The sequence below is a fragment of the Vulpes lagopus genome, chromosome 13 (assembly GCF_018345385.1).
Source record: "Vulpes lagopus strain Blue_001 chromosome 13, ASM1834538v1, whole genome shotgun sequence".
Taxonomy (NCBI): Eukaryota; Metazoa; Chordata; class Mammalia; order Carnivora; family Canidae; genus Vulpes; species Vulpes lagopus.
The window spans coordinates 11,855,469-11,869,361 of NC_054836.1; the positions used below are offsets into that span (position 1 = coordinate 11,855,469).

The 13,893-nt window shown below is 40.1% G+C and overlaps 1 protein-coding gene across 1 annotated transcript; it reads right to left on the reverse strand.

Annotated features, from left to right (window-relative positions):
* Positions 1-9,630: 9,630 nt before the first annotated feature.
* Positions 9,631-11,688, reverse strand: LOC121474794 (vacuolar protein sorting-associated protein 52 homolog). The gene is given in 1 exon segment (XM_041727901.1): positions 9,631-11,688. A coding segment is annotated over 1 exon segment (1,779 nt). The 5' UTR covers positions 11,410-11,688.
* Positions 11,689-13,893: the final 2,205 nt, after the last annotated feature.

Sequence of the window (13,893 nt, forward strand, 5' to 3'; positions counted from 1 at the left end):
GTGTTCAGATTTGTGGTATTCATGGAAGGAGGAGGATCTGGATCCATTCAAATCTGTCATCTTCTGAATCCAGGGAATCCCTAAAAGCCTTGTCATGTACCCAAAACTTTCCAGGAATTGCTGTAAGGAACCAATTACAGTTGTAGACTGCAAACTTCCCAGAAGGGGGTACAAGGGAGGTTGGCACATAGCTTATTCATCTCCAGAGCAGGAGCCTCATTTCATGTTCCATCAGAAGGGAAGGGCTACAGGCCACTGTCTCCCCTCCCATAGTTTTCTCTGTTTATCAAACACATAATAGAATCATCTCTAAAGGGACACCTGGGTAGCTCAGCAGTTGAGCATCTGCCCTTGGCTCAAGGCATGATCCCAGGATCTGGGATGGAGTCCCACATCGGGCTCCTTGTAAGGAGTCTGTTTCTCCCTCTGCCTATGTCTCTCTCTCTCTCTCTCTCTCTGTCTCTCAAGAAAAAAAATCTTAAAAAAATCCCTAAAAAATTCCAAAAACCCCAAAAAACATCCAAGAAAATAATAATTAGATATGAGTACTGGGCTGAGTCTAAATGAATTATGTGGGTCTCATTGACATCTCACAAGATGAAGTTAAATGTCTCAAAAAAAAAAAGAAGATATAGAAAAGAGAAAGAAAGAAAGAAGAAGAAAGAAAGAAAGAAAGAAAGAAAGAAAGAAAGAAAGAAAGAAAGAAAGAGTCAGTCAGTCTTAGGCGTCTTTGCTCTTCTACCTGCAGCCAAATATGATGAGTAAGTAAAGAAATAATGCAATTCAAGTTGCACCTGCTCTCAGAATTTCCTCTCCTTCTGTGCAAAACAGATTACATTGGCTTTTTTTTTTTTCTAAATCGATGCACTGGCTGTAATGATGTTATGAAGTAATTTTTAATGCTGATGATTTTTGGAAGCCTGACTTCCAGGCTTGGTGAATTTGGGGCATTTCCTGTCATGAAGGGCAGCTCCTTGCAAGAACCCCAAACCCACTGCAAGAATCCAAATCAATTGGTAAGAGAGTAGTGAAAGGGCGAGTCTCACTAATTTCCTCTTCATTGAGAGAAAGCTCTGGGGAGAGCTGGTGAAATAGATGGGCCATAGACAAAAGACCCCTAACTGTCAAGCCTTAGTGTACAAGTGTCTCTGAAACTCAGAAGAAGCAATCTCTCTCAACAATCCTTTAAGTTAAATCTCTGTAAAGCCCTTTAAAATATATAAAGCAATCTCACAGTTTGTTTTGAAAACAGTTCAGGCAAAATACAACAGTATATTTTTACTCTAGTCCCAATGTCTTACGGTAACCTCAATACAAATGTCAGATCAAGCTTAAAATGAACCGTTACTTGATCTGTTTCCTTTTGTCACTCTTTTAAATAATATTTGATCATCCTGTGGGGTGAGAAAAAAGAAACAGGTACTTGGCTACCTCTTGTGGTACATATAGGTATATAGTTAACCACTTATTTGGGAGTAACCTGACATAACCTCTTTTAAGGGCTATTTGGCAAACACCAACATTTTTTAATGCATTAACCCTTTGATCTGGCATTACACTTAAAGAAATATATAATCCAGATATTTTTGTGGATATTCAGCAAAAAAAGTGTACACAAGGATATTTATTGTAGCATCTATCTCTACAGTAGCAAAAGACTAGAAGCATCCTAAATACTCATTATTAGAGGTGTTAAATAAATCATGGTGCACCCAAACGATAACATATTTTGCAGCTATTAAAACAATGAGACTGCTTTATATGTATGCATTTAGAACAAACTCCAGGTTGTGCAATGAAACTAAAGGCAAAGTAAAGGATGCTGCCACTTATTGGGGAAGGGGTGGAAGGGAAAAGAGACTTATATACATATATGCCTGTAGATTAGAGATAACTTCTGAAAAGACTCATAATAAACCACTTCCCGTGGCTCCCCTTGGAGAAAGTTGAGAGATTGGGGACTTCATAGAATGAGATTTGCTTTTAAGTCTATACCCATAGATATAGTTTGAGCTGCCTATTGTAAAAAAGAATTTAAATGAGTAAGATAAACAGAATTGATTTTTTCTTGGCAAATACTAATACATGTTCACTATAGAGAAATAATAAAATACAGTTAAAAGAAAAGAAAAAATTAGTCAAAGATATCCTTTGATATCCTTCCAGGAGTTACTTCAACAACAACTCCAGGAATCTTTTCATATCCCAGTAATAACATACTTACATCATAGTTTTATTAGGAGGATTAAATAAGTAAGCACATATAGTGTTATTTCTGCTCTACACTGTTCCAAGTGATATAAAATAAACATACATATTTATAAACATAAAAGAGGAAATGGTTTTGTAATTTTTATCATTCAAAACATTGCAAACAACTTTTAATATTAGTAAATATTCACTTAAAGCACTATTTTGCATTCCTACCAACAATAAATAAGAGTTCTCATTGCATCACACCCTTACTAGCATTTGGTATTATGTTGTCAGTGTTCTGGATTTTGACAGACCTATGAGAATGGTCGTTGTTTTAATTTACAATTCCTTATTAACACATGATGCTAGACATCCTTTCATATACTTACTTGCCATCTGTATATCTTTTTTGGTGATGTGCCTGTTTAGGTCTTTGGCTCATTTTTTTAAACAGGTTGTTGGGATCCCTGGGTGGCGCAGCGGTTTGGCGCCTGCCTTTGGCCCAGGGCCCGATCCTGGAGACCCGGGATCGAATCCCACATCAGGCTCCCGGTGCATGGAGCCTGCTTCTCCCTCCGCCTGTGTCTCTGCCTCTCTCTCTCTCTCTCTGTGACTATCATAAATAAATAAAAAATTAAAAAAAAAATTAAACAGGTTGTTGAGTTTCTTACTGTTGAGGTTAAGAATCCTTTGATATTTTGGACAACAGTCCTTTATCAGATGTGCCTTGCAAATATTTTCTCCTTGTCTGTGGTTTGTCTTCTCATTGTCTTAACATTGTCACACAGAAAAAGGAGTTTTAATTTTTTTTTAAGGATGTATTTATTTGAGAGAGAGAGAGAGAGCGAGCAGGGGGAGGGGCAGAGGGAGAGGGTGGATCTCAAACAGACTCCTCACTGAGTGCAGAGGCCAAAAGGGGGCTTGATCTCATGACCCTGGGTTCATGACCTGAGCCAAAATCAGTAGTTGGACACTTAACCAACTGAACACCTCAGGTGCTCTAGAAGTTTTTAATTTTAATTCCAGCTAACTTATCAATCATTTCTTTCATGGATCATGTCTTTGGTTTTGTATCTAAAAATTCATTGCCATATCCAAGATCACCTAGATTTTTTCCTATGTAATCTTCTAGGAATTTTATAGTTTTTGTATTTTACGTTGAGGTTTGTGATTCATTTTGAGTAATTCTTATAAAGGGAATAAGAACTCTGAAGATTCTATTTTTTTTTTTTTGCATAGTCCAGTTGTTCCAGTACTATTCATTGAAAATACTAGCTTTATTACTATGTATTGCCTTTGCTCCTCTGTCAAAGATCAGTAGACTATAAGTCTTTATCTGGCCCCTCTATTCTGATCCATTGATTTCTCTATTCTTTCACCAAAACCACAATGTCTTGGTCGTGTAACTTTATAATAAGTTTTATTGTCAGTCATCTAACTTTGTTCTTCTTCAATGTTGTATTGACTATTCCATGTCTGTTGCCTTTCCACATAAGCTTTAGATTCATTTTGTCAATAGCCATAAAATAACTTTCTGGAGTTTTGACCAGGATTTCACTGAATCTATAGATCAAGTTGGGAAGAATTAATATCTTAACAATATTGAGTTTTAAAATACATGAACATGAAATATCTTTCCATTTTTTTACTTCTTTGATCCCTTTCATCAGACTTTTGTACTTTTCCTCATATAAGTCCTGTACATATTCTGTTAAATTTATATCTAAATGTACCCTTTTTGGAAGTGCTAATATAAATAATAATGTGTTCTTAATTTCAAATTTCATTTGTTCATTGCTGATATAGGAAAGCAACTAATTTTTTTATACTAACCCTGTATTCTTTTTTAAAACTAATTAACTTATATATTTATTTTACATTTTTAAAATTTAAATTCAATTTGCTAACATACAATATAACACTCAGTGCTCATCCCATCAAGTGTCCTCCTCAGTGCCCATCACTCAGTTATCCCATCCCCCCATCCACAACCCTTTGTTTGTTTCCCAGAATTAGGAGTCTCTAATGGTTTGTCTCCCTCTCTAATTTTTTCCCTTCCTTTCCTTTATAATCCCTTTCACTACTTCTTATATTCCACATATGGGTGAAACCATATGATGATTGTCCTTCTCCGACTGACTTATTTCACTCAGCATAATACCCTCCAGTTCCATCCAAGTTGAAGAAAATTGTGGGTATTTGTCTCTTCTGATGGCTAATATTCCATTGAATATATACACCACATCTTCTTTATCCATTAATCTGTTGAAGGACATTGTGGCTCCTTCCACAGTTTGGATATTGTGGACATTGCTGTTATGAACACTGGGGTGCAGGTGTACCAGCGTTTCACTACATCAGTATTTTGGGAATAAATAAATACCCAGTAGTGCAATTGCAGGGTAATAGGGTAGCTCTATTTTTAACTATTTGAGGACTCTCCAAACAGTTTTCCAGAGGGGCTATACCAGTTTGCATTCCCACCAACAGTGCAAGAGGATCGATTCCCCTTTCTCCACATCCTCTCCAACATTTGTTGTTTCCTGTCCTGTTAATTTTCACTATTCTCACTGGTGTGAGGTGGTATCTCATTGTGGATTTGATTTGCATTTCCCTAATGGCAAGTGATGTGGAGCATTTTCTCATGTGCTTCTTGGTCATGTGTATGTCTTCCTCTGTGAAATTTCTGTTCAGGTCTTTTGCCCATTTCATGATTGGATGGTTTTGTTCCTTTGCTGTTGAGTTTAATAAGTTCTTTATAGATCTAGGATACTAGCCCTTTATCTGATGTCATTTGCAAATAACTTCTCCCATTCTGTCGATTGTCTTTTACTTTTGTTGACTGTTTCTTTTGCTGTGAAGAAGCTTTTTATCTTGATTAAGCCCCAATAGTTCATTTTTGCTTTTGTTTCCCTTGCCTTCATGGATGTATCTTGTAAGAAGTTGCTGTGACCAAGTTCAAAAAAGGTGTTGCCTGTGTTCTCCTCTAGAATTTTGCTGGATTTTTATCTGATATTTAGATCTTTTATCTATTTTGAGTTTATCTTTGTGTATGGTGTAAGAGAATGGTCTAGTCTCATTCTTCTGCATGTGACTGTCCAATTTTCCCAGCACCATTTATTGAAGAGACTGTCTTTTTTTCCAGTGGATATTCTTTTTTTTCTTTGTCGAATATTAGTTGACTATAGAGTTGAGGGCCCATTTCTGGGTTCTCTTTTCTGTTCCATTGATCTATGTATCTGTTTTTGTGCCAGTACCACACTGTCTTGATGGTCATAGCATTGTAATACAGCTTGAAATCTGGCTTTGTGATGCCTCTGGCATTGGTTTTCTTTTCTTTTCTTTTTTTTTTAAACTTATTTATTCATGAGACACAGAGACACAGGCAGAGGGAGAGCAGGCTCCATGCAGGGAGCCCAATGTGAGATTCGATCCTGGGACTCCAGGATCACGTGCTGAGCCAAAGGCAGATGCTTAACTGCTGGGCCACCCAGGCATCCTAGGTTTTCTTTTCCAATATTCCTCTGGCTATATGGCATCTTTTCCAATTCCACAGAAACCTTAAGATTATTTGTTCCAACTCTCTGAAGAAAATCCATGGTATTTTGATAGGGATTGCATTGAACGTGTAAATTGCCCTGGGTAGCATAGACATTTTCAAATATTTACTCTTCCAATCCATGAGCATGGAATGTTTTTCCATCTCTTTGTGTCTTCCTCAATTGCTTTCAGAAGTGTTCTGTAGTTTTAGGGAATAGATCCTTTACTTCTTTAGTTAGGTTTATTCCTAGGTATCTTATGGTTTTGGGTGCAATTGTAAGTGGGATTGACCCCTTAATTTCTCTTTCTTCAGTCTCATTGTCGGTGTATAGAAACGCCACTGATTTCTGTGCATTAATTTTGTATTGTGTGCCACATGGTAAATTGTCACATGAGTTCTAGCAATCTTGGGGGGGAGTCCTTTGGGTTTTCTATACACAGTATCATGTCATCTGTGAAGAGGGAGAGTTTGACTTCTTCTTTGCCAATTTGAATGCCTTTTACTTCTTTTTGTTGTCTGATTGCTGAGGCTGGGACTTCCAGTACTATGTTGAATAACAGGGGTGAGAGTGGACATCCCTGTTGTTCCTGAACTTAGGGGAAAGGCTTTCAGTTTTTCCCCATTGATAATGACATTCGTTGTGGGCTTTTCATAAATGGCTTTTAAGATATTGATGAGTGCTTCCTCTATCCCTACACCTTGAAGAGTTTTAATCAGGAATGGATGCTGTATTTTGTCAAATGCTCTCTCTGCATCTACTGAGAGGATCACATCGTTCTTGTTTATTCTCTTATTGTTGTGATCTATCCCATTCATTGTTTTACGAGTGTTGAACCACCCTTGCATCCCGGGGATAATGCTCATGGTGAATAATCCTCCTAATGTACTGTTGGATTCTATTGTCTAGTATCTTGGTGTGAATTTTTGCATCATCTTCATCAGGGATATTGGTCTATAATTCTCCTTTTTGGTGAGATCTTTGTCTGGTTTTGGAATCAAGTTAATGCTGGCCTCATAAAAAGAGTGTGGATGTATTCCCTCCCTTTCTATCCCTTGAAACAGCTATAGTAGAATAGGTATTATTTCTCCTTTAAACGTTTGACAGAATTCCCATGGGAAGCCATCTGGCCCTGTACTTTGTGTCTTGGGAGGTTTTGATGACTGCTTCAATTTCCTCACTGGTTATTGGCCTGTTCAGGTTTTCTATTTCTTCTTGTTCCAGTTTTGGTGATTTGTGGGTTTCCAGTAATGCATCCGTTTCTTCTAGATCGCCCAATTTATTGGCATATAGCTGCTCATAATACATTTTTAAAATCGGTCATATTTCCTTGGTATTGGTTGTGATCTCTCCTATTTTATTCATGAGTTTATTAATTTTAGCCTTTTTTCTTTTTAATAAAGCTATGTAATGGTTTATCTATCTTATTAATTTTTTTCAAAGGACCAGCTCCTGGTTTTGTGGATCTGTTCTACAATTCTTCTGGTCTCTATTTCATTGAGTTCTGCTCAAATCTTTATTATGTCTCTTCCCTTGCTTGATTAAGGCTTTATTTGCTGTCATTTCTCCATTTCCTTTAGGTGTAAGGTTAACTTGTGTATTTGAGTTTTTTCCAGTTTTTTGAGGGATGCTTGTATTTTTTGAGGGATGCGATATATTTCCCTCTTAGGACTACTTTTGCTGTATCCCAAAGATTCTTAATGGTTGTATTTTCATTTTCATTTTAATTAGTTTCTATAAATCTTTTTAATTCCTCTCTAATTTCCTGGTTGACCCATTCATCTTTTAGTAGGATGCTCTTTAACCTCCAAGTGTTTCAGTTTGTTCCAAATTTTTTCTTATGATTGGGTTGTAGTTTCAAAGCCTTGTGGTCTGAAAATATGCAGGGGACAATCCCATTCTTTTTGTATTGGTTGAGACCTGATTTGTGACTCAGTATGTGGTCTATTCTGGAGAAAGTTCCAGGTGCACTTGAGAAGAATGTGTATTCAGTTGCATTTGGATGGAATGTTCTGTTTATATCTGTGAAATCTATTTGGTCTAGTGCATCATTCAAGGCCCTGTTTTTTTGTTGATGTTCTGCTTAGAAGATCTGTTATTAGCTGAAAGTGTCACGTTTAATTCTCCTACTATTAGTGTAGTATTATCTAAGTATCTCTTTACTTTGGTTATTAATTGATTGATAGACTTGGCAGCTTCTACATTAAGGGTGTAAATATTCATGATTGTTAGGTCTTCCTATTGGATAGACCCTTTAGGTATGATATAGTGTCCCTCTTCATCTCTTACTACAGTCTTTGGGATAAACTTTAATTTATCTGATATGAGGATTGTTACCCCAGCTTTCTTTGGGGACCATTTGAATGGTATATTGTTCTCCATCCCTTCATTTTTAGGCTGGAAGTGTCCTTAGGTCTAAAATGAGTCTTTTGTAGACAGCATATAGGTGGGTCTTGCTTCTTTATCCAAAACCCTGCATATTTTGATGGGATCATTATATCCATTCATGTTCAGAGTAACTATTGAAAGATATGAGTTCAGTGCCATCATATTACCTATACAATCCCTGTTTTTCTGGATTGTTTCTTTGGGCTCCCTCTTTCTTTTACAGGGTCCCCCTTAATATTTCTTGCAGAGCTGGTTTGGTGGTCACATATTCTTTCAGTTTCTGTCCATCCTGGAAGCTCTTTATCTCTCCTTCTATTCTGAATGACAGCCTTGCTGGATAAAGTATTCTTGGGTTTATGTTCTTCTCATTTAGTACCCTGAGTACATCCTGCCAGCCCTTTCTGGCCTGCCAGGTCTCTGTGGAGAGGTCTGCTGTTAATCTGATATTTCTCCACATGTAAGTTAAAAATCTCTTGTCTCACACTGCTTTAAGAATTTTCTCTTTATCTTTAAAATTTACAAAGTTCACTACTAAATGTAGAGGTTGAACAGTTTTTATTGATTTTTTTCAGGGGTCCTCTCTATCTCTTGGATCTGAATGCCTGTTTCCTTCCCCAGATTAGGGAAGTTCTCAGCTATGATTTGTTCAAATATACTTTGTGGTCCCCCCTCTCTCTCTCAGCCTCTTCTGGAATCCCAATTAGACGTATATTCTTCCTTCTCAAGCTATCATTTATTTCCCTAAGCCTTTCTTTGTGAGCTCATAATTGTTTTTCTCTTGTTTCCTCAGCTTTATTCCTTATTATCAACTTGTCTTCTATGTCACTCACTCTCACTTCCACCTCATTAAACCTACCAGTTAGATCATCCAGTTTGGATCACATCTCAGTTAAAGTATTTTTAATTTTGGCCTGATTAGATCTCAATTCTGCAGTAATGAAGTCTCTAGAGTCCTTTATGCATTTTTCCAGAGCCAACATTAACTTTATTATTATTTTTATGTCATATTAAATATTCATTGTTTTCTGCAGACTGACCTTGGAGTAACTCTCAAGCCAGGAGAGGTCTTGTTAGTGTTCAAGTTGCTGAGATCTTAGGTCAAAAAGCTACAGAAAAGAAATCACTGAGTGAAAGGGGAAAAAAAAAATCAATGACTTGCCTTGCCACCAATTCCAAGAGTTGAGGTGTTGCACCTCAGGCCATGGTGACAAGAGTTGAGGAAACCAGAGACTGAGACAGTGAATATTTTACTGGGAGGGGAGAACTTGGGTGTGGGGGAAGGGGTGGTGAAATCAGGGAAATGACAAAGGCTTTTGGAACCCCGGGGGGAGTGGTCCTGGGAACCCGAAAACAAGGTGATTCAGCTTATTCTGATGAGGCAGGGTGAGGCATGTCAAGGACCTGGGAGGCAGGTGGACAACTGTTAAGGAAACTCCAGGTGAAGAAGAATCTGGGAAGGGGTACAGAAGTCCATGGAGAAGGCAGGTGGATCCCAGGGTCTAGCGCATCAAAAGTTGGGCTTGTGCTTCTTGAGCTCCACCATAAGGTGATGAATGTTGATAAGCTCCACCCGGGCAGGGAGAGCTGGGAGCTGGGGCTGAGAGAGTACCCGGTGGAAGCGATGATAGAGCTAGATCAGCTGGGTCAAAGCTCCCTGGATGATACTGGTTCCATTTCTGAAGTTGGTGAAACTCCGCATTACATCCTGACTCAGAGACTCCACTGATGATTTCCAGGAACTACCAAAGCCACGGATCAGTTGAGTAACCCGGGCTTCTTCCCCTCGAAGTTGCTCAGCCTGTCCACGTTCAATTAAAGCCTCGGCTTCCTTCACAAATGCCACCAGACCCCCAAAAGGGGGAGACAACAACTCTTCAATGAATTTCTGTGTCCGAGCATTGAGCAGCTGCTGGAAACTCTCAACCTCTTTGCTGTCATCTGCAGCCCGCATCATGTCATAGTTGTTGATCAAAAACACAAGTTGCTCCTTCCTTGAGGACAACTCAGCTGCCACTTGGAAGACAAAATTCTCCCCTTCCACCTGTAGCTGTCCTGGCAGCTGCATTGTCCGTTCATTGGGAACTGTCTGATTGATGCTGACAAGAGCAGACGAGAACTCTGCATATCGGCGCGTGATATAGTGGGGCCGAGTATCCAGCCCCCCTAGGCGCTGAGGGTCAGTGCTCCAGACACTCTGGACATTCATCTCCAGGATCAGCTCAAACCGTGGCCACAGCAAGGCAAGCACTTGCTCCCAGTACCTGTCCAGGGCAGGAACATCCCTCTTCGCTGCAATGTTACGGAACCAGAGGACGATGTGGATACAGAGAAAAACAGCAATGGCATCGTAGCAGTCCGTGAGATAGGACTCCAGGTGTTTCAGGGTCATGCCAAGGGTGCGACCCATGACAGCATGGAAGAGATCATGTGCTGCCCAGCCGGATACAACAAAGAATTCGCAGATGAAAAGATATTCACGGCAAGAATTGTCTAGGAGGGCGTAGTGCTGGCTGTGGAAGAGGGCCTCAAATGGATACCTCTGTTCTCCCCGCTGGGCAGTGTGGGGCACCAGGATGGGGGCCTCCAGTTCAGTGGGGGAGATGACAGACCCAAGGGTCCCCAGGGTGAAGATGGTGCTCCTGCTGCGGAGGGAAGGCTTTGAGAAGAATCCTTTCTTTGCTGTGTCTTCCACACCCATTAGATCATCCTTCTTGGCAACTTCCTCATACTGCACTTTCGTGAGCCGCCCTAGGTAAGAGCGATAGTAAGACAGGTAGATCTTGCTCAGCGTTTCCACATACTCGTCCCTGATCTCCTTTGCCGTTGCCCGTTCATTGCCCCGCAGAAACTGGTAGAAGAACCTGTACTTGAGAAGGGCCGTCTGGGGGATCTGATAGTTGGTCATTGGTTTTCTGAAGGAATAAATCTTCTGAAGGATGAACTCTCGGATCTTCGTCATCGCCTTCACCCGTAGCCGGTCAAGTATGCCTCTGACATCAGCACAAGCCGCTGTGCCTCTAGCCTCCTGCTCTCGGACTGCAGCCGCCTTGGCATCCGGTTCCTGCAGCTGCTCCAGGAACCTGGGCTCTGTCACTGGTGCCTCCAGAATTGCCATGATCAGAGCAGAGGGCACTATCAGACCATTGACAAGTTCCCCAAGTTTTCCCCAAACTGCCTGGCAGTTTCGAAGCTGAATATTCATGGCTCCTGACTGTTCCTGCAGTGTCCGGATCTCAGAGTTAATAGAGCTGAGGTCACTCTGAAAAGCTCCCAACATCTGCTCCATGTGCTCAAGAACAGCATCGCAGGCTGTGATCTGGTTGTGGAGAGACGCTATGTTCTCACTCTCCTGGATATGATCTCGAATGGATTTCTGCTCAATCTGCTGTAGCTCCAGCTCAACCTGCTTTGAATAGTGACGGAGATCCACACCCGTTTTAAGAGCTTCCTTTACTAACTCATCCTCCAGATTTGCCTGAACGTGAACATCCACTTCATCCAGAATAAATTCATCAGAGGAGATGTCCAATTCTCCAAGTGGCAATGGCTCCTGAAGACCAGGGCCACCCCCATGTAAAGAGAGGCCGCACTGGAAGTTTTGGTAAAGAAGAGAGATTCTCATAGTTGAATTAGTTCTGGCACCAGCGGATTCCGGAAGCACTTCTGCCCAACAGTAACTTTATAATTGTACTTCTGAATTGAATTTCTGACATCGTATTTAAATCCATATTATGTAACTCTGTGGCAAAGAGTATTGCTTCCAGCTCATTATTTTGTAGTGAATTCTTCCTTCTAGTCATTTTGTTCAGTGCAGAGTGACTGTATGATTGAGCAGAGTCAAAAAATATCAACCACGACCTATGTAAAATACAGCCTAGATGATTCCGAAGAGGTCAGAGGCCAGGAAATAAAAGAAAAAAGAGCAGAACAAAATCAAACAAGAGGACCAATAAAGTGAAATACAAATTTTAAAACATAGTAGTAAAAATTTAAAAACAAAAACAAAAAAACAAAGAAGAAAAAGAAAAAAAGGGCAAAAAAAGGGAGCAATGATGATGGTGAGGAAGTGGGGGTAGAGAGAGAATATAGTCTCCCTGATGGCACCTACAAGGTGATCCTCTTGGTTTTGAGTGTATTTTGTTCTGTATATTAGAAGATGCTCAATCCCAAACCAGCAAAGACCCAACATCAGCCACAAACCATAAATAGGATAAAAGAGGGGGACAGAATGGAAAGGAAGAGAGAATATAGTCTCACAGAATGAACCACAAGGTTAGCTGGTTCCACTCTGTTCTGGGTGTATTTTGGTCGTGTTTTAGAAGGTACTAACTTCCACCACTGCAAAACAAAATAAGTCAGAAAAAACAACAACAACAACAACAAAAAAAACACAAACCAATATCTCATATATCTACTAAAATTAAATTGAACACATTGAAGGGAATCCAGAAGTGGAAAAGATATTGAAGACATGTGATTGTAGAAATATGAAAGTCAAAAAGTTTTTCCTTTTCCGAGAAACCACCGAGAAGCCGACACCCATGCGGGCTCATGGGGGTTTATTTACAAGCTCGAGTTTATGTCCAACTGTATCCGACACAGCGGAGCAGGGACTTGGACCCTGAGAGTATTTTACCCAAGATTGCAATCCAAGAAACCACCGAGAAGCCAACACCCATGCAAACACAAGAGGGTTTATTTCCAAGCTCGAGTTTGTGTCCAAGTATACCCGACACAGCGGAGCAGGGACTTGGACCCCGAGAGTGTTGGACCCAAGATTGCGAATCCGAGAAACCATGGGGAAGCCAACACCCATGCAAACACAAGAGGGTTTATTTCCAAGCTCGAGTTTGTGTCCAAGTATACCCGACACAGCGGAGCAGGGACTTGGACCCCAAGCTCTTTTTCGCAGGGGCCTGGGATTCCTGGACATGTGCTAACGCTGAACTTAAAGTGGAATGGCCTTATTTTCTCGGCCTCCATCCTATCGAGCCCCTTCCCAATTCCCCGGAGCTCCTAAGAGAGGAATTTCAAAAGACCTCAGCGTGGAACCCTATGTTGGGGGACAGGCCCAGGGATTTGGGATCAGGAAGACGTGGAGCCCAGGCATCCTGCCTGTGCACCGGGATTCCATGCAGCAGACTCGTATTCCCTAAGGCTATCTTGACACCTGACTCTGTACATAGAAATGCTCCCCTTTGTCTTTAAAACATGAAGAGCGAGTCAAGAGTTTTCCCCTGCCCATCTGATTACTCAGATTCCAATCCGAGATGTATTTCCTGTTAATAAGGATAATTTACTATCCATAGTATTATGGTTAACATACTCTGACATAAGTAATCAGAGGGATGAGGGCTTCTCATTTCTTTATTCACAGCTCAGTCACTCATCAGGAAATGGATCTTTATGGATTTGGAAAGAACTGAGAGACATTATCACCAATGGTCCTATTATGATATGAAGGATTCTCCCTGAGATTCTTCCCCTATTTCAACTGACCCTGAAGCACTGTGAACTCTTTGGAAGACATATATCAAGGAAGTAAATGTTAGGCATTGCTAATTTCAAATGCCCTTGCAATTATAATAGAAGTATTTTTATCTGAAAAACAAAAATGAAGAGTTGGTAAAATATTGTAGTTAAGGTGGGAAAAGAGAATAAATGTTGGAAATATTTAACTTGATACAAAAATGATTTGTAATGGAAAAAAAAATGAAAAGAAAAAAAAAGACCTTCTAGTCTACAGACTATTTTCCCTCAGTCCTGAAAC